The following is a 23830-nucleotide window of genomic DNA, read 5'->3' on the forward strand; positions in this document are numbered from 1 at the left end:
TTAAAATACAATTTTAAAAAGAGTAAAATACGACATTAAAACAATAGGATGCAGCCTCTTCACAGGAGGAGAAAGGAAAAAGAGGAGGAGGGAATCAAACTGATTCTAAGCCAAAGGCCAGGTGGAACAACTCTGTCTTACAGGCCCTGCGGAAAGAAATCAGATCCCGCAGGGCCCTGGTCTCATGAGACAGAGCGTTCCACCAGGTATCAGTGTTGAGAAGGCCCTGACTCTGGTTGAGGCTAATCCAACTTCCTTAGGGCCCGGGACCTCTAGGGTGTTGCTATATATGGACGTTAAGGTTCTCTGTGGGGCATACCAGGAGAGGCGGTCCCGTAGGTACGAGTCATTATTATGATTATGATTATTATTAAATGTGGTGATCTGTTGTGGAACAACCCCATTGAAGAACGTTAACAGTGGTTACACAGACCTCATTGCTGGTTGTGAAGGGACCCCATAACAGTCCAAGCTTCAGGGCCTCAAAATGTAGGTCCGCCACTGGCGATGATACCTAGCTCTGTTTTTCTGCAGCAGTCAAATCAGGAGAGGCTGCACAAGCTTTGAACAGATGCCTGGACTAGGTGGTGGACTAAATACCTACACATAAACACATACAAGGCTATCTTATTTGCATTAGAAATATGCATGGCTTGTTCCCGTGCTTCCTAGGCATGGGTCCAAGTGTTTTTGTCCTTGCCTTGCCCCATTCCGTGGGAAAACCTGCTCTTTAGTATTAAACCAGAGCAAAGGCCAATCCAGAGAAACCTCAACAGTTGTTTGCTCTGATTCAGTAGTAAAGTTTGGGTTTCCCCAGGGGAAAGCGGTGGGGCAAGGGCAAGTCTGGTTGAGCCCCCTTACAGTCCAGAGAGGCTTTTCAGGAGCTGCAGAGCAGAATAGGAAAAGAAGAATCGGTTGCTTAAACCGCCTTCCATTAGCACAACCATTGGAAACAACCCAATGGTGATTTCATGCTTTTAAGCACTTCTCAGCACCAGCTCTTTTCCAGTTCAATACGTACTAGAGCTAGAACAATTGTGGTAACTAACATCACCTTTCCCTGCAATAAATTAGACGTTATAGATGACAATGCCTTTAAAACGGGGGCGCTCTAAATGATGTTAACTTCAACTCTCATCAGCACCAGCCAATGTGGCCAATGGTCAAGCATGACAGCACAGCACATCTAGAGGACCACAGATTCCCCATCCCTTCTTTAAAGGAAGGGCTGGCTCACACATGCACAACCTGCTCTTGCAAAACCATCAGATCACAGATAAATAGACAGAAATTTAATTTTGCTTTTCGTCTTCTCGTACACATTTCTTTTCACGGCAGTGAGTTCGTACCCTCAGCTGCTAGTCACAAATGGATGATTCACACATGCGCTTGTTTGATTTCTCTGCACTTAGTTTATTCTTGTGCCCTTGATAACTGGTAACTGACTATGCAGACTCGCTCCATCGAAAAGCCTTGCATTTAAGGAGATTATAACAAGTCCTGACTGAGATGGCAAATCTGCGTTGACATTGACCTGAAGTTGTGGAGGTTGAGCGATAACCAGGCATGTCGGAACTAGTCCCAAGTGCACAGCAGCCACATGCAGAGAAATCAAGTGATGGACATTCATGTGTAAACATGAGCTGGGGAACTATTAGAATTTTTGGCTTTGCAAAATACAGAGGGATTCTTTTTCTTGTGATTTAGTTGTTGTTGTTTTAAAAAACCCTGGAATATATTTGTATGAAGGGCAACACACAACTATTAAATAATAAACAGAAGTATTAGCAGATGAGTTGCAGATTCCAATCCCGTTCAGTGTCTGCAGGGTCAGAATGTCTAACATAAGTTTTCTTATAAGTCACCAAGATGCGTGATTGATCTATGTACATATATATGCCCCTGATGGGGCATGGGGCTTCTTTGATGCGCACGCTGTCATCTGACAAGCGACCTGCGGCCTTAAACGCCAGTCTCACTTTCTCAGCTGTCCTGTCGCTGGGAATCAAGACAGCTGTTGCCTCATACCGCAGGCTGTTTCTGGCATGCTCTGTGTTTCTAGCAATAGATTAAATGAACTGACCCCGTGGCATGGTTAAAACACTGTCTGTGATTTCCCCATGCGCTGAATAAATGTTCTTGCTTGTACTGTGTTTCATTCCAATAAGCCGGGCACCATGCCCCTTTGATACGCCTTGATAAAGAGACATCACATAAATTCAGTCGTGCTGTGTCACACACGGGAGTATTTGTATGTTCTGAATACAGGCTTTAACCATTCATTATTACTATTTTTTTAAAAAAAAGTTATGTACTTGAATCGCTGCAGTTGCAAATTTTAAAAAAGTAAATGAAGAATAAATGACCCATCGAAATTGAAGGGTCAGCCCTGAGCAGGTACACAACTCGTAATAATAATTATAATAATAATTTATTATTTATACCCCGCCCATCTGGCTGGGTTTCCCCAGCCACTCTGGGCGGCTTCCGACAAAACACTAAAATACAATAACCTATGAAACATTAAAAGCTTCCCTAAACAGGGCTGCCTTCAGATGTCTTCTAAAAGTGTGGTAGTTATTTTTCTCTTTGACATCTGGTGGGAGGGCGTTCCACAGGGCGGGTGCCACTACCAAAAAGGCCCTCTGCCTGGTTCCCTGTGACTCAGGAAATGATTGCCAAGGCTAGTAATGCTCAGAGAAGATCCATTGATTTCAGTGGGTCTACTCTGAGCATGACTTAGTTGGATTTCACCTGGTGTCTCCACCCCCATCGTTCAGCCCAGACACTGAGGTCCAGCTCTGTGGGCGTTCTGGCAGTTCCCTCACTGCAGGGGCATAGCGTGGGTTGTCAGCACCCGGGGCAAGGCAAGTAATTTGCACCCCCTAACCCATGGATTTGCGCCCCCTAACCCGTGGATTTGCGCCCCCTAACCCGTGGATTTGCGCCCCCTAACCCGTGGATTTGCGCCCCCTAACCCTAACCCCCAGATGTTGCGCCCGGTGCGGCCGGCCCCCCCTGCACCCCCCACGCTACGCCACTGCCTCACTGTGGGAAGTGAAGCTACAGCGAACCAGGCAGAGGGCCTTCTGGGTAGTGGCGCCCGCCCTGTGAAACTCCTTCCCATCAGATATCAAGGAAATAAACAACTATCTGCTCTGTTTAGGGAAGTTTTAAAGATTTGATGCTTAATCACATTTATTATTATTATTATTATTATTATTATTATTATTATTATTATTATGTTGGGAGCTGCTCAGATGGGCAGGGTATAAATAATAAATTACTATTTTAGGTAATCTGAAGGTATCTGAAGAAGTGTGCATGCACACGAAAGCTCATACCAAGAACTACTTAGTTGGTCTTTAAGGTGCTACTGGAAGGAATATTTTTTTGTTTTTATTTATTTAAAACATGCATACTCAGCCTCGTATGAAAGCATCTTGAGGCAATTTTTAACCCTGTACAATAAAATGTAGGGTCACCATTTTCAGGAGGTGGGGGGAGATGGTTGTGTTTGCACACATGTGGAGAGTCACCACAACTTTCTGAGGTGTGATGGAGGATATATTCAGAATTAAACTCTTAAGAACAAAGAAGCAGTGCCTTTTAAGAGTATTTGTTGTGGTGGTTTTTGTTTTTTTGTAATGCTCATAATAAACAGAGATATAGGTAACGCTGATAAATAATCGTTCATGGCCTGAAGCTGGGCTAAGGGAACTATAGCTATCTCCTCTCTTCCCCATCCTTGATAAAATGCCACTAAATACCTTAATCTCAGGGTTGTGGATTTGAGCCCCACGTTTGGCAAAAGATTCCTGCATTGCAGGGGGTTGGACTAGATGACCCTCGCGGTCCTTTCCAACTCTATGATTTAGAGTGTCTCTTTTGGATCCAAACTCTTTGTACTCAAAGGTATAGCTGCCTTAGGGCATCTATGTTGCTCCCATTTTTTTTAAAAAAATATTCTTATTATTACTATTATTGCAGGACAGGGTGATGTTTTATTATTTATGTAGTTATTTAATCTATTTCTTGCCTGTTCTGCATTACTAAGAGTAATACCAGTGCAGTTTATATCAGAACGATAAAACAGATAACCTTTTTCCAAAGCAAGAAAATAAATAAAACACAGCACAGCATGCAGTTAAGCACACACACACACATGCTTAATAAATTTATGCTTATATATGGACATTGTTTGAAGACTTTATCACACTTGGATGATTGTTTGGTCTGAGGCATAAGGCCTGAGGCACAGTAGTTATTAAATACTTGGAGAAAGCTATTTTTTTTTTCTTTTACTGAGTGTGTAGCACTTCATTACTAGCAAACAGAGGATGTCCGAGTCTTACAAAGCATTTTATAAGACTGATATTTATAGGGGCCAGACAGCAACAGCAGTTTAAAGCTACGAAACTAGGGGTGTGTCACCTCTCCTCTCCCCCCCCCCCCGCCCCGGCCTCTCTCAAGAAAGATAAACTCAATGGGGGCGTCTATTTTTAACCTCGTGTTCTTTCCTTTTGGCAGAGCAATCGGTGTTAGCTGAGCTCTTTTGCGGAATGAAGCCAAGTACCCCTGTTCGTTGGCTTTCGGAATGACCAGCCGATTCACACAGCTCCGGAGACGGAACCTTTTCGCATGAAGCCCGGTTCTGCTACTACTACAACAACAACATCATGTCAAGCAATGACAGTTCTGACGGCCCGCCTTCCACGACAACCGTTAGTTCGGTTCTGGTTCAGGCTGGAGACTGCAAAATCATCATAGCTATACTGAAGGTAAGCTTAAGGGCTCTAAACACTTGAGCTTATAGCTCAGTACCATTGACTAGCTCAGAGTCTGATCATTTCAGCTTTGATTTCTGCACAAAGTGGTTGACACTGGGGAGTGCGCTGCACACACAATCCCAATCAAAAAGCATTGTCTTTCATTACAAAGGATGGGAGAGGGGAGGTTTCTAATTTTTTGTGCATAAAGTAAGCATGACTGAAATAGTCTTGAAGAAAGTGTATATTTTTCATTTGAAGAAAACAGAACTTTAAATTAAAACGAATTAAACCAACAGCCTGGTAACATAACCAGGACAATCATCATTGATTTGTAACTGTATTGATTTGAGATATGGGACTCTGGTTTTGTTTTCTTGTATTATTTAAAGATTGCATCCAGAATATACAAAGTGCATTTGATCTGACTTGGGAATTCTTGGAAGGAATTGTTCTGATGTTAATGCATGGACAAATAATTAATGCCCCTATGTTGCACATGTCAATCTCCACTTCATAAATTGAAAAGTCGTATTGAAAATCTTTACTTGAACAATTTAGCTTCACACTGAAGCACTGCGCCATTTTCAACACAAGTAATACAACAATATAGGAATACAGGAAGCAGTTGTACACCCAGTCAGACCATTGGTCCATCTAGTTCCGTGTTGTCTACACCAGCCTTTCTCAAACTTGGGTCCCCAGATGTTGTTGGACTACAACTCCCATCATTCCTAGCTAGCTGGACCAGTGTTCAGGGATGATGGGAGTTATAGTCCAACAACATCTGGGGACCAAAAATTGAAAAAGGCTGATCTGCACAGCCTCTCCAGGTTTTCAGACTGGGGACATTCCCAGTGCTACCTAGAGATGTCAGAGAGTGAACCTTCTGCATGCACAGCTGATGCTGGACCACTGAGCTATGGCCTTGCCCTATAGATCTGAGGGGCAGAGAGGATGTTGCATGCTTCCTTTCCTAAAACTTGGTTGATTAGAGCTCACAAGCCATTGCATGGATTAAATCAAAAGGCTAGACTTTACTAAGTGCTTGACCGTTAGTTTTTGAGTTGGATCGTGCACACACACACATCATACAAATATCTGGAGAAATTGTACTTAGGACAATGTTTCTGTTTGCGTTTTTAGTGTGGGGATTGGGTGCAGCTCCAGCTGGCTGAGTCAGTACCAAATTTGTTAGAAATCGGCAGCAATCAAGAAGAGACCAAAAAATTACTACAAGATCATGAACTTCTCCTGGCAAAGCTTAAGGTAAGACATGCGACGTGAACTTTCTGAATTATTACAGGTCGCGTTGTAGCCTTGTTCTGAAAGTTGTAAACGACTGTTGAGCGCCAGTCTTCAGACCGCTTAATGCTTTGTAGGAACGTTTCATCACAAACAATCCATGTGGGGGAGTTCCTAAGGGTTGCTAAAAGAGGCCTCACAAAGCAAGCAAGAAATGACTCCATCCTTGTTGTGTGTAATAAGACACCCAGTTATAATGACAGCCATGAGTTGCTCTTGGCTTGCCCATGGCTTGCTTCCCACATGCCTTTGCTACGACATGCAGGATTTAACCACATGCAGGATTTAGCCTTCAGTGTGTCGTGGCAAATGTTAATGAAAGTTGTTCTTGTGGTGGCATGCCAAAGCTTAATCTGGCAACTAGCAGCTACTACCGCCAGGCATAGAATTGACTGCAAGCGTGGAGCAGATGAGCTCAGGATTGTCAAGAGTGTTCCTTGTAGCTACTAACTGTAATGGCTGCCGTAAGACAATATGACTATGAATGAACCAGAGCTTACTCTTAAGCACATTGTCCCCTAGTGGGCTGGTGGTAAGGAGCCCACCCCCACCCCCACCAATAAGTGCAGGTGAGGAAGGTAACATAAGTCCAATGATCCACTGCTGGAAACAGGAAAAGGATGAAAGGAGGTCTATCTTCTATTGCATGGATGTCTGGAAGGTGTGTGTGTAGGTGGAAGAGTGTTTTGAATCCCAAATGTGGGTCATTATCTATCTATCCACAATTGCCAGCATCTTTGTGGAAAAGGAAAGGAAATAAGTCATTAATGGCTCTACAGTAAACAAAGGCATTTATATAGCTCCTGTTTTCTAGGCAGCACCATTAATCAGATAAGCCGTCACAGAGCCGCATGGGTATTCTGAGGGAAGAGACATTTGTTTTTTGTGCAGATTACTTTTTAATGCACTAGAGGCTCAAACAGTATATTTTACATTTTGTACATATACAAGTCATGGCCATTTATTTATTATTTTTGTACCATGTTAAGCTGTGCTGATATTTAAAATAAAATAAATGGTCACCACAACCTACATATAGTGTTGGTGGAAAAAACGTTTAACACTTTTTTTTGGGGGGGGGAGGTACTAAAAAGTTTAAAAGAATCATTTCGTTGTGCTTAAATGTCATAAACTGATGTGAATAGGGTTTTAAAATAAGGATCAGTTAAAGAACATTTGTAAGTTGTGTAGCTGAAAGAACCAGGGAGGACTAAAGAACATTCTTGGAGGCAGAATATTATTGAAGGACATTCTCAAGAAACGCATACCCTCTGAGACATATGCTTTCATTTCAGTGCAATGCGTATGAGAAATCTGATTTCAGTGCCAGTCATGACGAGAAATCATGTTTTGAAGTAATCTTGAAACACACTTGCATGGGAAATAAAATCAGAATTGGGCTCTGCGTTTACAAGGAGGGAATCATGAGGTAAAACTTTGAACCACTTCAGAATGGAAGTGGGAAACTACACTATTGAAGGCTCCCTCTTTGGGACAAGTCAATGGGAATGAAGAGGTAGCAAAGACCACCATTAGGGGAGTAAGGATTTAACCTGTTCTTTATACCCCCCTGACTGAAGATTGGGTGAGTGAATAAGGGTGGCAGGGAATGAATTGGACTGCCCACCTCTTGAAGTCACCCATATCATATTTTTGTATACCACACCAATCTCTGAGCGGTGCAAGATTCTAGGGGTTCCTTCAGAGTGAGGGACAGTGGGCACTGTGGTATCTTAATGTTATACGGTTTATTTACACATATATACAACCTGAACCTATGTTGGAAGGGTTCACAGCATTAACACCCCAAGAGGGTCTTGCTTCGCTCATAGCCACATCCTTGGATTCCAAAATAAATCAGGTATGGTTCTGTCTTCCAGCCTGCAGCGTTCTGGCTTCTTGTTTCTAGTTCAGGCATGCAACTCTCCACTCTGCCCTTTGTCTTTCTAACTACCAGTGAGTTGAGGGAGCGGGGCCCACCTGTTTACTATCTGGCACAGAGCCACACACGCTGTTACCATAATAGCCCAAACCTAGAGGGCCATTTCTTGGGAGAAGGGCAATGACAGGCCTAGACAGCATCTTGAGAAGTAGAGACGTCACCTTGCCAACAAAGGTCCATATAGTTAAAGCCATAGTTTTCCCAGTAGTGACGTATGGAAGTGAGAGCTGGACCATAAAGAAGGCTGATCACCGAAGAATTGATGCTTTTGAATTATGGTGCTGGAGAAGACTCTTGAGAGTCCCATGGACTGCAAGAAGATCAAACGCATCCATTCTTAAGGAAACCAGCCCTGAGTGCTCACTGGAAGGACAGATCGTGAAGCTGAGGCTCCAGTACTTTGGCCTCCTCATGAGAAGAGAAGACTCCCTGGAGAAGACACTGATGCTGGGAAAGATGGAGGGCACAAGGAGAAGGGGGTGACAGAGGACGAGATGGTTGGATAGTGTTTTCGAGGTTACTAGCATGAGTTTGACCAAACTGCGGGAGGTAGTGGAGGACAGAGGTGCCTGGCGTGCTCTGGTCCATGGGGTCACGAAGAGTCGGACACGACTAAACAACAACAACAACAACAGAGGGCCATTACCAATAAACTTGCTTGGCTCTTTCAACAATTTGAATCCCTGCTTAGATTTTGACATTTTCTGGATCCAGGAATTAGAAGGGACTCAGGCATACAGCCTATCCCTTACAAACTCATAACAATATATATTCTGCACAGTGAAAATGAGATGCCCGCTGAAAAGTTGAAGCTTAGCAACAAATGCTTTTGTGGGAAGTAAAAGTTATGTAACCTGCTTTGTGAGAGCTATGCCTTAAAAGCCACTCTCTCCCCCCCCCCCAGCCTCACAAATCAATTAATGAATACATAAACCAATTACATCATTCAGCTTGTCCACTAAAGTACATAGGAATGAACCACACCAATAACAGTTCCAGAGGCATTTAGGCAACTAAAGCACACTTGAGACTAAGGATGAGGAAATGTGTGGTCTGCCAGACTACAACTCCCATTACCCTATGCTGGCTGGGGCTGATGGGAGTTGAGAGTCCAAGCACAGCTTAAAGGGCCACCAGCTGCCCATCCCTGCTTTAACCTGTTTCAAACAGTAAGTGGCCAGACCTCCAGGTTCAAGAGTGAGGACTGGCTAACGAAGATAAGGCCTCTTGCTTTAGTCTGCATGCCCCACAGACCTCATATCACAAGTACCTGGCATCTGCTTCCTTCTTCAAAGTATGGTTTTGTTTTGCAATTATGCAGTCTTTCTATAATCACTTGGGTATCTTTGCTTCAACAACCTTTCTACTTGAATACTAAGTAACAACTGTAGGTAATAATACTGATGATGGGTAACAATACAGTGGTACCTTGGAAGTCAAACGGCATCTGTTCCGGAAGTCGGAATGTTCAGAAACCAAGGAGCGGCTTCCGATTGGCTGCAGGAAGCTCCTGCAGCCAATCTGAAGCTGCAGAAGTCGTGTTGTACGTTCAGGTTCCAAAGAACATTCACAAACCAGAACACTCACTTCCGGGTTTGCAGCGTTTGGGAGCCAAAACGTTTGACTCACAAGGCATTCGGGATCTAAGGTACGACTGTACTGTAATTGAAGATAACATTGATGATTGTAAGTGAAGATAGTGGAATGAATATTAGCTTGATGACAGTTAACATCTATTGACAACAGGAGATCTGAGGTGCTGTCAGTCTTCTGAGGACGGTCGTTTTTATTTCTCCTTTTCAACAGAGCTAGGTGAAATGAAGGCCTTTAACAGATGGGTTTAACAGAGAATAGGCGATAGTCAACTAGATTTTATTCAGAGTGGACCTACTGCAATTGATGAACATTACTAACTTATTATTATTTTCAATGGGCCTACTATGAGTCAAACTTAGGTGAATGCCACCCAACCTATTTATGGAGCATTCATTCTGATTTGTTTGCAGGAAGATTAGGCAATACTGGCTATTTAGTAACTATTTGTTCTGATTTGTTTGTGGAGAGGTTATACACAGTGCCATTTTTCTAGAAAAAGAGGTGCCAGAGCTCACCATGAACTTCTCCCTTGTTCTCCTAGAGTGACAATGGTGCCCACCTGAGAGGTGCTGGTGCTGGAAGCAAAAAAAGCCCTGGTTATACAACATAAAAAAGTAAAGGTAAAGGGATCCCTGACTATTAGGTCCAGTCGTGACCGACTCTGGGGTTGCGGCGCTCATCTTGCTTTATTGGCCGAGGGAGCCAGCGTACAGTTTCCGGGTCATGTGGCCAGCATGATTAAGCCGCTTCTGGCAAACCAGAGCAGCGCACGGAAACGCCGTTTACCTTCCCGCCGGAGCGGTGCCTATTTATATACTTGCACTTTGACGTGCTTTCGAACTGCTAGGTTGGCAGGAGCAGGGACCGAGCAACGGGAGCTCACCCTGTCGCGGGGATTCGATCCGCCGACCTTCTGATCAGCAAGTCCTAGGCTCTGTGGTTTAACCCACAGCACCACCCGCGTCCCTGTTATACAACATAGAGTTAATCAATTGTTATGCCACACTTTCCAGCACATTTTCTTATCACCTTCCTTCCGGCAATGAAAGTCTTTAATGAAAATCTGATCTTTCGGAGAAGTGGGTTTGTTGCACAATCCTCCAAGTCAAAGAGAATTTTGCAACCTGAATTTGCTGGTCTGCGATTGAATTCTGCCCCAAAGCAGTCAGGAAGCATCCAGTGATGGATTGGGTGGGGACGAACAATCTAAAGCTCAGCTCAGAAAAAATGAAGATGTTAATGGTGGGGACGCGGGTGGCGCTGTGGGTAAAAGCCTCAGCACCTAGGGCTTGCCGATCGAAAGGTCGCGGTTCGAATCCCCGCGGCGGGGTGCGCTCCCGTTGCTCGGTCCCAGCGCCTGCCAACCTAGTAGTTCGAAAGCACCTCCGGGTGCAAGTAGATAAATAGGGACCGCTTACTAGCGGGAAGGTAAACGGTGTTTCCGTGTGCGGCTCTGGCTCGCCAGATGCAGCTTGTCACGCTAGCCACGTGACCCGGAAGTGTCTCCGGACAGCGCTGGCCCCCGGCCTATAGAGTGAGATGGGCGCACAACCCTAGAGTCTGTCAAGACTGGCCCGTACGGGCAGGGGTACCTTTACCTTTTTATATCTCTGTAGGGTTGTACTTCAGGGTTTGGAGATGTCCTTGCACTTAGTCTTGCTGCTGGGATTCCAGGTAGCACCATGGTCAGGGCACTTTTCACTAACTTATGATGGTGTACCAGGCTGCTGTCCTCCTGTTGAGGAGTGACTTGACCTTGGTGACCCCCCAGGAAGAATTACTGTTACGTGTTCTATGTTGAGCTGCTTTTGAAGCCTGCCTGAAAATTGCAATTCATTCAGAACCCAGCAACCCACTTTTAGAAGAATACCAATTGAACCATACAACACTGGCTCTGAGAGAATTTTGTTCCCAAGTTTGTTTCTAGGCACCATTCAAAGTGCTGCTTGTGACATTTAATGCCCTAAATGACCAGAGGAACATATACCTTAGTTACGCTGAAATTGGATTACTGCAATGAATTCTACATGTAGTCTTCAGAAGCTGCAGTTGGCCCAGAATATAGAAGCAAGTGGGTATATGCCCATAGGACCATATCAGACCTATCCTGCAGGCCTGCACTGGTTGCCAATTTGTTTCTGGGCACAATTCAAAGTGTTGGTGATTTTTAAGCCCTAAATGGCTTGGGCTTTAGGTGTCTGAAGGGCCGCCTCCTCCCATACCAACCTGCCCATGCCCAAATTCAGAAGGAGGGACCTTTCTCTGTGTCAAGGCTAGGGGAAGATCTGAAGAAAAACCAGAGTATCTTCTGTGTCAAAGCTAGGGTGGAGGCATGGTTGGTAGTAATAGGAGAGAGGGCCTTTTCAGCGACTGCACCAATATTGTGGAAAAGCTTGTCCACTCTCTGGGTGTCTTCTACCAGTTTAAAGAAGGTCGGACAGGCTATGTTGGACAGGCTTTTGCCTTGCCAAGTAGACAATGATTTTGAAGATTATGGTTTGTCTGCTGTGCGTATCTTTGTGGTATTTGTGTGAGCAGTCTAGCTGTGATTTTAATCATAGAAAAGTACTCTGCATAAAAGCACCAGAAGCATAAAACCATAAAAATTGTTATATTTAAAAAAATGCCCTAAGTTCTGATTACCTTGGGAAACATCTTCTCTATGGATAAGCAAATCTGCCAATTTTGGTTTTTCTCAGCTTCCCATTTTTCCAATCTTAGTGTCATATCTCCATATTCCCACATCAGTTTGAGATTGTAGTCCTTGTGAAAATTCATCACCATTTTAGGGCAGGTTTCTCTAAACACACACATTTTTTTTGTATGAGATCCACCCCCATCCACTAATTTTTATAAAGCAATTTCCTCATATATATAATTATTAATTAATTGTCTATACCACCTTTCATCCTAGGAGTTTTTAAAACAAGGAGTTTTAATATATAACAACAGAATACTATACAATGGTACCTCGGTTTATGAACTTAATCCGTTCCGGAAGTCCATTCTTAAACCAAAACCATTCTTAAACCGAGGCGTGCTTTCCCTAATAAGGCCTCCGCCGCCAGTGCCCTTCCACCATTCGGATTCCGTTCTTAGACCAAGGTAAAGTTCGCAAACCGGGACACTACTTCTGGTTTTACGGAGCTTGTAAACCGAATCGTTTTTAAACAGGACTGTTCTTAAACCGAAGTACCATTGTAGTATATTGCACTTTTTTCACTTCTATGTGGATTTATATGCACACTTCGGTATATACATTTTTTCACAAATTGCTTTGCTGGGGAAGTAGCATTGCAAAATTTGGCAAAGTCTAAGATTTCAAATGGACAGCTGTGTTTTGATTCACATACTGCTTTTTCAAAGTGCAAATTAGGTAAATTCATCTTTAAATGTGAACCACATTGATTCCTTCCCCCATCTCTAAGCTTCTCCTATATGAACTTCCATGGAGCACTGAGATCCTCCATGAAGATCTAGCTCTAAATCCCGTCTTTCCCTATAACTAGATTAGAAGAGATAGGAGGATCTCCTACATACCCCTCAACTGTCCTGCTTTAAGCGGGACATCCCAGCTTCTGGTTGGATCCCAGGATGTCCTGTTTTGGCTCCCACGAGAACATGGCCCCCAAAGGTGTCCCATTTTTTTAAGGCCATGCTATTGTGCAAGTCACCTGGCTCACATATGAGCCTGGCACCGAAACAGCCATGTCCCGATTTTCCTTTGTAGCATGTGGGAAGGAATGTGGCTATGTTAAGGAGTTCTACTCCTTGATGGGATTTGTATGGCTGACTCTATGCCTTTTGGAGAGAGAGAATCACAAAGAAAATTCTATTTGGGCAGTCCTTCTGGAGCTTGTGATAAATGTTTTAAAACTGCTTCATTGGCTGCCACTTAGCTTGTTTTATGCTCAGTCATTTCATGCTATCCTATTTTTGTTTGATTCATTTTAGTGTTTTTAGATATTTCTTTAGCACACTGGACAGATAGTTAAACAAACAAATACTGTGGTAGCCATAACAAAGATGCTGCGGTAATAACCACTACAGCGGCCCAGCTAAAGTGAAACACTTGTGCAGAACAAACCTGTGCACCTTTACTCAGAAGTAAGTCCCTCTGTGGCTAATGAGTCTTACACCCAGGTTTGCAGGCCAGGTCCCCTTAATTGAATGATTTTCACAGATGCACTGAAATCTGGATTTCATCGAATTTATTATATTTCAGTGAATGAAGTAAGGGGTTTCAATGTGCTTAATTTTGTCTGGGTAGTACACCACATTTTCTGTAGATAAAGTAAGGTAAAGGGACCCCTGACCATTAGGTCCAGTCGTGACCAACTCTGGGGTTGCAGGGCTCATCTCGCTTTATTGGCCGAGGGAGCCGGCGTACAGCTTCCGGGTCATGTGGCCAGCATGACTAAGCCGCTTCTGGCGAACCAGAGCAGCGCATGGAAACACCGTTTACCTTCCCGCTGGAGCGGTACCTATTTATCTACTTGCACTTTGACATGCTTTCGAACTGCTAGGTTGGCAGGAGCAGGGACCGAACAATGGGAGCTCACCCCATCGCAGGGATTCAAACCACTGACCTTCTGATCGGCAAGTCCTAGGCTCAGTGGTTTAACCCACAGTGCCACCCGTGTCCCTTGTAGATAAAGTAAGAAGAATTTAATACAAAAAAGTCCTACTTTGTAGCTTCATATTCTTGAACTGGGCTGTGACAGGGGAGAAGAAGACATTTGGCTCCAGAGAGAGTTGTGCTTTCGTCCCTTTGAAATCGATGGCTTTTAAGTTAGCGGTTGCTATCTTCTCCCAATGAGCTCCATCAGACTTAAGAATAACTTAAAGCTGCAACGTTATAGACACTTACCTGGGAGTAAGTCCCATTGGACTTGTTGGGGCTTACTTCTTTGAACCAACATGCATAGTATTATACTGTAACTTTCTCTGTGTTTTCTCTTTCATTTCACAATGCTTTTGTGTCGTAACAGACACAGGCAGTTCTGAGAAATAAAAACTTATGATGATCTTGTCCCCTGTGAGAATACTTTACAGGTGCATTGATAAGAAACAGGTACCTTTAATACCAGAACCATGCCAGCCATCGCCAAGGTGTTCTTTGAAAGCTGTTTGTTGTACTTCCTGCTCTGTGATTAATCTGGACCAACCTCTGGAAGATCCATGTGGATGCATCCGTACATTCTTGATCGCTTGCCAAAGTCCTGTTCTTTGTCATAATAAAGGTCACAGTGAAATGTACTGGAGAACCTGGAACTATGCAGGGCTAACTTTTCAAGAAAGAAAGAAAGAAAGAAAGAAAGAGAGAGAGAGAGAGAAAGAAAGAAAGAGACATAAAATTTGGTATTCATTCTTTGAGATGCATGTTGATAGCTCTTAATTACTTTATTTGCTCCATTTGTTGAAACGAAATTGCAAAACGGTAATTTATATGCAAATATTCAAGGGGGAAACAAAACAGGAAAATATTTCTCTTCGGCATTTCTAATTTTGAATTGTTGCCTTTTCAAAAAAGGAATATTTGGCCTCTCAGTAGCTCTAACCTTTGAGTTGTCACCTTTTCTTTTAAATGAACTTTTTGGCTCTTGGTATATTATCTGTTAATCTTGCTAAAGGTTATTTCCATATATTAATTATAGAGGTGCTTCACATTGCCACTAAAGCTGGAAGTCTCTCCCCCCCCCCCCCCGTTATGGGATGTTTTCGTCAGCAGGATGAATGGCTCTTATAGTTATAAGAATGACTTTTATTGTGAGGTTATGTAAGAACGTTTCATTTCACAAAGAGATTGCTATAAAGGAAATCCTCGCTCCTGATTTTGTTTCTGTTGTTAACTTCATAAGAATATAAGCAGTACCTGCTGGACCAGGCCAGTATCCTATCTAGTACACCATCCTGTTATCACAATGGTCGGGCAGATGTCTGTGGGATGCCTTCAAACAACAACATTCTACTGTCCTGTAGTTTCTGGTACTCAGAGGCATGATGCCACAGACAGTGGACCATCTCTCTTACCCAGACATGACCAATACAAGCAGAAAAATCTTGTCCCTCAATCCATGCTGCCAGAGGAGTGGGGAGTGGGGAGAACAGGTTAGGCTGTGGTGGAGGCTTCCTTCCACCCTTCCGTGCTGGGCTTTGCTGCCCTAGCTGTTGCCAGGCGACCACCAATGGTAGTCAGTGTAAGACCCCACAATGGGGTGGAACAGGGTCAGAGCTGAGCCAGTCATCCATCCATCCATCCCACTGGATCCTAAGCTGGGCAGCATCCAGAAAGGGCCTAATTTGGGCCCTTTTTAATGTGTTGTGTGTGTGTGTGTGGGGGGGATTATTGGTTTCTTTGTGGTTCTTATTTTTACTATGCATTTTGCGTTTTTTATATTGCACTTTTATGTTGTGAGCCACCCTGAGATCTGCGGATGAAGTGCGGTGTACAAATGTAATAAATAATAATAAAATAATTTTTCAGGGTTTCATGCACAAAGCACCCCAAAGCCTAGGGCTGCCGTACATCCAGGATTTCCCAGACATGTCTGGGATTCATCCGTTGGAAATAGTGTCCAGGCTCAACAATTTTTTGTGTCCGGAATTTCGAGCTTTGAAATAGGGCAACCTTACCCAAGCCAGACTTGCAGAAGTGCATCTTGTTTCTGCTTCCAGAATGAAATGCAGGCATTATATACTTCTGAGGGAGGAGCAGATTCCCATTAAAGTAAATGCAATGCTTACAGCTCAACCGTTTTGCATGTCTTCTCAGAAGTAAGTCTGCTGAGTCCAGTGGGGACTGACTCCCAGGGAAAGTCTGTGGGGGGTGTATAGGTAGACTTAAAATGCTCTGGGCACAGTTCGGAGAGGAATTTAGCAGAGGGGTGACATGAGAGAGCAGTCTGCCGAGCATGTATGCAAATGGATAGTGTGAATGATGCAATAAGCTTGATGTGGCATACAGATATTGGCCCCACATCTCAGCCACTAGATATCTTATCCCTTATTTAAAACAGATGTATCAGCATGAGAAGCTACGGACTCCGAATTAGATTCGGGAAAGCAACAAGAGACATGCTTAATTTTCACTGCTGCAAGCACAGAAACATTAATTATGCAGCATCTGTTCCCTATGTCTCTCATATAGTTGCATTTCAGTATATTATTTCAGTATGCGGAATCAGTGATCACCATAAGGAAGCGTTTCTCAGAGTTCAGCTTGCAAAGCGTGTTCTCACTAAAGGAGAGCACGTGTTGCGGATGGGTCAGACAAAGCACCCTGTAGTAATTGGGTGGATTGGTTTAAGGGGCCTACTTTTGGCTGGAGTTGGTGTTGCTGGGGTAAATTTGATGTGGCAATTTTGGGGGAGGGGTCAGAGGTTATTTAAGGAAGGTCCACAGCAGGGTACTTTCTCTTTCGCTGTGGACATCGGATCTAGCTGGACACAGTGAAGGACTGGTTGTATTGAATAACTATTTTCTTCTCTTCCCCTTTTCTTCTCACCCCCTTTTTCTTTTGCTAATTTCTTCCATACTAATAATCACTTCCTTATCACTTCTAATTTAGTTGCCTGGCTGCGTTCTCCTCGGCGGGGCTCTTAGGGGCTGGGGGGGGTTGGGCTGACCCTAATCGTCCGCGGCCTGGTCCGCGGCTGAGGCGCCGGTCCCCGGCCTTACCCCTGGCGCCCGGGTCCCCCCCTCTTGGGTGGGGCGGCTGGGCAAAAAACGTTTAATTTTATCGTTCATTTATTCTTTAAAATTAATTTGACGACAGGCGCCGCGGCTCTTACCTCGCTGCGGTGCGCTCAGGCGCGCTCTGTGCGGCGCGCTGCCGGCTCGGCTTGGGGCCTCGCTCCGGCCTGTGGAGGCCTAGGGCTGCAGGGCCTTTTCCCCCCTTTTCTTCTTGGAGGCCGGGATCGGCCGTCTGGAGTCTGTCCCGCGGCGGGGCGGTCCGCATCGGGGAGAGCTGCGGCCGGCGCTTCCCCGACCCTTGCCGCGGCCGACGCTTGCTGCGCTGCGCTCCGGCGCGCGCGCCGCGGCCTAGCCGGCGTCGGGCGGCGGGGGTGCCGCGGCTGAGCCGCTTGCCGCCTGAGCGCCAATCCCCGGCTCAGCTTGGGGCCTCGCTCCGGCCCGTGGGGGGCCGGGATCGGTCGTTGGGACTCCGTCCCGCGGCCGGGCGGTTCGCGTCGGAGAGGGCGGCGGCTGGCGCTTCCCTGGCCCCTTGCCGCTGCCGGCGCTTGCTGCGCTGCGCGCCGGCGCGCGCGCCGCGGCCTAGCCGGCGCCGGGCGGCGGGGGTGCCGCGGCTGGGCGCTTGCCGCCTGAGCGCCCATCCTACGCCCGGCGGTATTTTCGGGCTAATTCGCCCGGTTTTGGCCTAGCCAGGGGCCTGTAGGCCTTCTGTGCTGGGCTGGTGGAGGATCCTGAAAGGCAGTTTGGCGGGAGCGCCATTTTCTTCTGCCTCAATTTTGCAGTTTGCCCCTAGTGGCGGTTGGTGGAAGTGCAGCCTGAATCGGGTTTGCTTGCAGGCTGCGCCACCTGGTGGTGGACTGTAGGTTTACATTCCACTGAAACTGTTTCAGTTTGGGTCCACTTGTCTGGGGAATTTTGAGTGTTTTACAATTATTCCTGTGTATAATTGTTATTCTTCTTCCATTGGTAGTAGGTATGGCCTCAAAACGGAAGGCGTCTGAAGGGCCTAGTATGGCGTCTTCGACGAAGAGGCCTATAAAGGGCCCGTCCCAAGCATTGCGCTCACCTGAGCCGAATCAGTCGCTGCGCCGCATACAGTCTATGGTCACGGGCTTGGCCAATGACCCTGCCGCTCTGGCTCGTGTGGAAGCTGAAATGGGCGACATGTTACAACGATGCTCAACTCCATCGACTTCCTCTGCAAGGCCCGCCCCTCCTGGGGGCGCACCGTCGCTGGTCGCCTCATCTAGTGATGGGGAGAGTGACTTCATAGCAGCTGGGGGCTATTTGCCTGATGCCTCTGGTCAGCCTCCGAGTTCACCTGAGCCTCCGGCCGCCACGCCTAGGGGCCGTAGAGGCACTAGGGGTACTGCCAGGAAAAGGGCGTCTGCTAGAGGGCGGGCAGCCCGCGCCACTGGTGCGCCACCTTCTCGAGTTGCAAGGGCGGCTTCTGGGCATTCACAAGTTGTCTCTTCTCGACCTATATTAAATGCAGATCAGCAAGGTGACGCTTCCGAGTCTTCGGTTGAGGACAGCCTGCTTCCCCCTCCGAGAGCATCTTCCGGGGGTCGCCGCCGCCGAAAGAAATCCAGGAAGCGTGCCAAGAAGGGTCGCAGGGACACTTCATCCTCCCTTTCAGGTACCTCGTCCTCTAGCTCTAGCAGCGATGAGGAACCTTCTCTTAAGCTCTACTGGGGCTTTGGGGAGTCTTCTGGACTTCCAAAATGGGCCTGGGAGCGGAGGGCAAACTCCCACAGGGTGAATTACGGGGCAGTCTTGGAGTGCCGCGATGGGGCGTTGGTTCCTGATGTGAGGGTGGCCACCAATTCAGCCAGGGACCTCATACCCGGTGCCCACTTGGCTTCCAAACTCCGCTCTAGGATTTTGGATGGCCGTTATGTGGACATATTCAGTCTTGCCCCCCCATTGGAGGGCCAAGACATTCAAGAAAAGGGATCGGTTGCTTCTAAGAAGCGGCTAGCGGTAGCAAAGGCTGACCGGACGTTTGAGCGGTGGCTGGACAGTTTTCAGGTTTTTGCTGGAGTGGTATCTGCAGCTTACCCTCGGAGATCTTTGCATCTGTGGGTGTATTTGTCTATCGTACGTTCCGCCTTTACAATGGCGGGAGAATCGGCTGCGATATCGTATGATGAGAATTTTAGGCGCAGGGCAGCCAAGATTCCCACGGCCCGATGGGACCGGAAGGATCTGGATGTGTGGACCACTTATGTGGCACCGCGTATTGACAAGAAGGCCGTGGACCCAGTGAAAGCTAAGGCCATTCCTAGCAGGGTCGGTCGCAAATTGTTTTGCTGGGATTATAACAAAGGTACCTGCCTGCGACAATATTGCAGGTTCTCACACGCATGTGAAAAGTGTTCTGGCAACCACCCTGCATCAGCTTGCACGGGAGGCCGCCGGTCCTTTCGGAAAGGTGGGGGCTCTCAGCAGCCCCCAAAGGGCGCCTCCCCGTCTCCTGCAGGCGGAGCAGCCAAATAACATCCTGTCCACCTTAGCCCAGACCCCGGTGCGGCTGCAGCCACTCCTGGCGTTACTGCAGTCATACCCAGACAGGAAGTCCGCCTCTTATTTGCAGAATGGTTTTTCATTAGGTTTCAGGATCCCAGTGGTTTCGTCCCCGGTGGCAGGGAACCCAGTGAACCAGAAGTCAGTCTTGGATATGCCAGAGGTGGCACGAAGGAAAATTGGGAAAGAGCTGGCCTTGCAGCGGATGGCAGGCCCTTTTGTGGAGCCCCCACTTCCGAACTTGCATATCTCTCCGTTGGGCATTGTCCCTAAGAAGGCCCCGGGGGAATTTCGCCTAATTCATAATCTTTCGCACCCTAAGGGCACATCAGTAAATGATGTTATTCCCCCGGAGCTTTGCACGGTGAGATACGCTTCCCTTGATCAAGCGATCAAGATGGTTCGGAAGTTTGGGCCAGGTGCCCTGTTGGCGAAATGCGACATCGAGTCGGCATTCCGTTTGCTTCCAATTCACCCCGATGACTTCTGGCTACTGGGCTTCCAATTTGAAGGGGGATTTTACTTTGATAAGGCCATGCCGATGGGCTGCTCGGTAGCCTGTGCAGCCTTCGAGTGTTTCAGCTCATTCTTGGATTGGGCTTTGCGCATGAAGACTGGTTTAAGCGGTGTCACTCATTATTTGGATGATTTTTTATTGGCCTCAGCCAGTGACACGGGGCATTGCGTCAAGTTATTGCAGGCCTTTAATGAGCTGACACAAGAATTGGGTGTGCCTTTGGCCGTGGAGAAAACGGAGGGTCCCGCTACACAGTTGACTTATTTAGGTATTTTGTTGAACACCGTGACCCAGACGTCTAGCTTACCGGCAGACAAGATAGTTGCGCTGAAGGCAGTAATTAGGGAACTGTTGCCCCTTAGGAAAGTAACTTTACGTCAACTTCAGTCGTTATTGGGCCATCTGAACTTTGCCTGTAGGGTGGTCGCCCCGGGGCGACCCTTTTGTTCCCGTTTGGCCAGACTCATGTCAGGCTTGAGAGCCCCGAGGCATAGGGTGCGACTGTCTCGCCAAGTGAAAGCTGATCTTCAGATTTGGTTGGAATTCCTGGAGGAATTCAATGGGGTGTCCTTGTGGCAGGACACCCTAAACCTTCGCTCAGATTTTCAGGTGCATTCTGATGCGGCAGGGTCTTTAGGGTTCGGCCTGTATTGGAATGGTAGGTGGTGCGCTGAGCCCTGGCCATCGGCTTGGCGTGGGGAAGCGGTAGTTCGGGACTTAACGTTTTTGGAATTCTTTCCTATTGTAGTGGCTGTTTACTTGTGGGTCGAGCATTTCAGGGACCGCCGAGTTTGTTTTTGGACCGATAACCTGGCGGTGGTGAATGTGCTAGCCAAGCAATCTTCACGGTCTCCCAGGGTATCAGCCCTGTTGCGGGCTTTTGTTTTGCATTGTTTACGTTTTAACATTGTGTTTTCTGCCCGTTTTGTACCTGGTGTGTCTAATGTGATTGCCGATGCTCTGTCCCGTTTTCAGATGGAGCGGTTCAGATCCCTGGCGCCAGAGGCTCGAGAACGTCCGGAATTTTTCCCGGATCACCTCTGGAACCTTGGCAGCACTTAGTTTTACAGGGAGTAGCTGCATCTGTTGCCCCATCCACTTTGCGGTCTTATAAGAAGGCTTGGTGTGATTTTTTAAAGTTTGTTGGGCAGCCGGAGCGGGGAGGTGTGGGTAAGCCCCACTCTACGTCTCAGGTGCTCCAGTATCTGGCGCACCTGTTTCAGAAACGTCGGGCAAGCAGGACGCTCAGGCTGCACTCTGCAGCTATATCCTTCTTTAGTAAGGCATTCTTTGATAAAGACCCATGCGGGAAATTTGTGGTAAGAAAGGCACTTGAGGGCTGGGGCCGGCTTCGTCCCTCCAGGCCTATTCCCAGGCGGCCCATTACATTTCACCTATTGTCTCGGATGCGTATTAAACTGAGGAGCATCTGTTGGTCCAGGTTTGAGGCCCAGCTGTTCGCTGCTGCCTTTTCTTTAGCCTTCTTCGGGGCCCTGAGAGTGGGTGAAGTGGTACTCGAACCTAACCGGGGTGGTGGTTCTAGGGGTCTATTACTAGAGGACGTGAGTTTGTCCCCGTCTGAGGTGCAAGTCAACGTCAGGAGCTCAAAAACTGATCAGCGGGCTAAGGGGGTGGTGATTCGGCTCCCCGCCACTGGAGAGAAGGGCCCTTGTCCGGTCAAGGACCTCCAGAGGTATTTAGCCGTGCGTCCTCCAGGCATGGGCCCCTTGTTTGTTCACGAGAATGGGCACCCGTTGGCTCGTCACCAGTTCTCTAAAGTGCTCCGCAAGGCCATTGGGGCATGCGGCATGGCTGCCGCTGAGTTTGCACCTCATTCCTTCAGGATTGGGGCCGCTACGACGGCCGCGCATTGGGGTTTGTCGGCAAGAAGGATAAAAGACCTGGGTCGTTGGAGGTCGGACGCATACAAGGGTTATGTACGTAAATGATGCATTTTCGTGTGCTTACGCATTTGTTTTGCCCTAGGTCAAGCCCCTACACGTATCTGGATTATGGGGCACAGTATTGTGCACTGGGCGGCTCGCAGAGCTCGACAGTCTGGCTTGGGTGATGACCTTGGCCTTCCGCAGGAAGTGAAAGTGTCCTGGTTCGCCAGAAGGGGAATGCTGTGGAAGGAACTGCTGCCGCTTATCCAGAGGAGGGTTCTGTTGGAAGGCCCTCCTACGGCGATTGTCATTCAGCTTGGGGAGAATGATTTGGTATCACATTCTTGTTTTGTGCTGCGTGCTATGATATTGGGAGATTTAAGGGATGTGGCGGCCATGGTGCCGCCAACGAAAATAATTTGGTCAAAATTACTGCAACGCCGTAAGTGGAGGGGTAGCCCTTGTGTGGAAGCCACCGAGCGGTCCAGGAAACGGATTAATGCTGCAGTGAGCAAGTTGGTGGCTGATTTGGGCGGGTTTGTGATTTCACATCCCTTGATTAGGTTTAAAGCCACTGAATTATTTATGACGGATGGGGTTCATCTGTCATCTGTTGGGAATGATGTGTGGTTGAGTTCAGTGGTGGATAAGTTGAGGGAGTGTTTGAGGCTGTGAGTGGTTGGCGGCGAGCGTAAGGGGCTCGAGTGGCGGTTAGGCATTGGTTTAAATTGGTTGGTGGAGGGGTATGGATTGGCTGTGCCTGCCCCTCCAATGCTGCTGCTGCACGGGAATTCCGTTAAAGGAATTCAGGGACTTACCATTCATTCGTCCAAACCCCTGGAATCGGGCTTGGGCCGTGTAAGTCCCTAGGAGCATGCGGGGAGAAGCTGAGGGTCTGTGTCGCAGCTCCGCCTATCCCTGAACTTGTTCCTCCACACTGGCTTCCGCTGGAATCCGGGAGTCAGTGCTGTCCCCAAGGCGGGAGGGACAGATAGTCGTAACCAATGCCTAAGCAACCACTCACAATTTGTATGCAAATAAAGTTGTGGCCAAAATTATGCCAAAAACCTTAAACAAAAATTATGTGTGATGTGTGAGTTATTGGGGTTAAGGGTGTTTTGGGGACCTCAGCACGCAAAGCGTGTTCTCACTAAAGGAGAGCACGTGTTGCGGATGGGTCAGACAAAGCACCCTGTAGTAATTGGGTGGATTGGTTTAAGGGGCCTACTTTTGGCTGGAGTTGGTGTTGCTGGGGTAAATTTGATGTGGCAATTTTGGGGGAGGGGTCAGAGGTTATTTAAGGAAGGTCCACAGCAGGGTACTTTCTCTTTCGCTGTGGACATCGGATCTCCCGCCCGCCCTCCCTTGTTGGGCTTGCGCTTTGACCTTGCTCTGCCTGTCATGGGGTCGTTCGCCTTGGTGCGGGGGCCCAGTAGGAATTTACCATTTGGCTGATTAGTGTGTGCCTCTTGGGTTTTGCCTACTGCTTAGCAATACGTCACAACTTGTAAGGTTGGCGGTTAGGCATTGGTTTAAATTGGTTGGTGGAGGGGTATGGATTGGCTGTGCCTGCCCCTCCAATGCTGCTGCTGCACGG

The 23830-nt window shown here is 47.1% G+C and overlaps 2 protein-coding genes across 9 annotated transcripts in view; both read left to right on the plus strand.

Moving 5' to 3' along the window:
* Window positions 1-4544: 4544 nt before the first annotated feature.
* Window positions 4545-23830, plus strand: part of CCDC141 (coiled-coil domain containing 141) — a 125105-nt gene continuing 105819 nt past the window's right edge. For all 8 annotated transcript variants that reach the window (XM_028748431.2, XM_077916504.1, XM_077916513.1 and 5 more), the window contains exons 1-2: window positions 4545-4781; window positions 5916-6038. In XM_028748431.2, the coding sequence (XP_028604264.2) occupies window positions 4680-4781; window positions 5916-6038 (225 nt within the window). In that variant the 5' untranslated portion in view covers window positions 4545-4679. The remainder of the gene's footprint in view (window positions 4782-5915; window positions 6039-23830) is intronic.
* On the plus strand, window positions 18280-23108 carry LOC144328495 (uncharacterized). The gene is made up of 2 exons (XM_077932206.1): window positions 18280-18943; window positions 22334-23108. The coding sequence occupies exons 1-2, from the start codon at window positions 18280-18282 to the stop codon at window positions 22906-22908; spliced, it is 1239 nt and encodes a 412-aa protein (XP_077788332.1). The 3' UTR covers window positions 22909-23108.

Source organism: Podarcis muralis, chromosome 1 (assembly GCF_964188315.1).
Source record: "Podarcis muralis chromosome 1, rPodMur119.hap1.1, whole genome shotgun sequence".
Taxonomy (NCBI): domain Eukaryota; kingdom Metazoa; phylum Chordata; class Lepidosauria; order Squamata; family Lacertidae; genus Podarcis; species Podarcis muralis.

What these genes read in the sequence shown, in the direction of transcription:
- LOC144328495 (XM_077932206.1), top strand. Translation starts at nt 18,280, where the DNA reads ATGGCCTCAAAACGGAAGGCGTCTGAAGGGCCTAGTATGGCGTCTTCG. An exon ending in CACTTCATCCTCCCTTTCAG is followed by an intron (nt 18,944 to 22,333) that starts GTACCTCGTCCT and finishes GTTTTGCCCTAG; the next exon opens with GTCAAGCCCCTACACGTATC.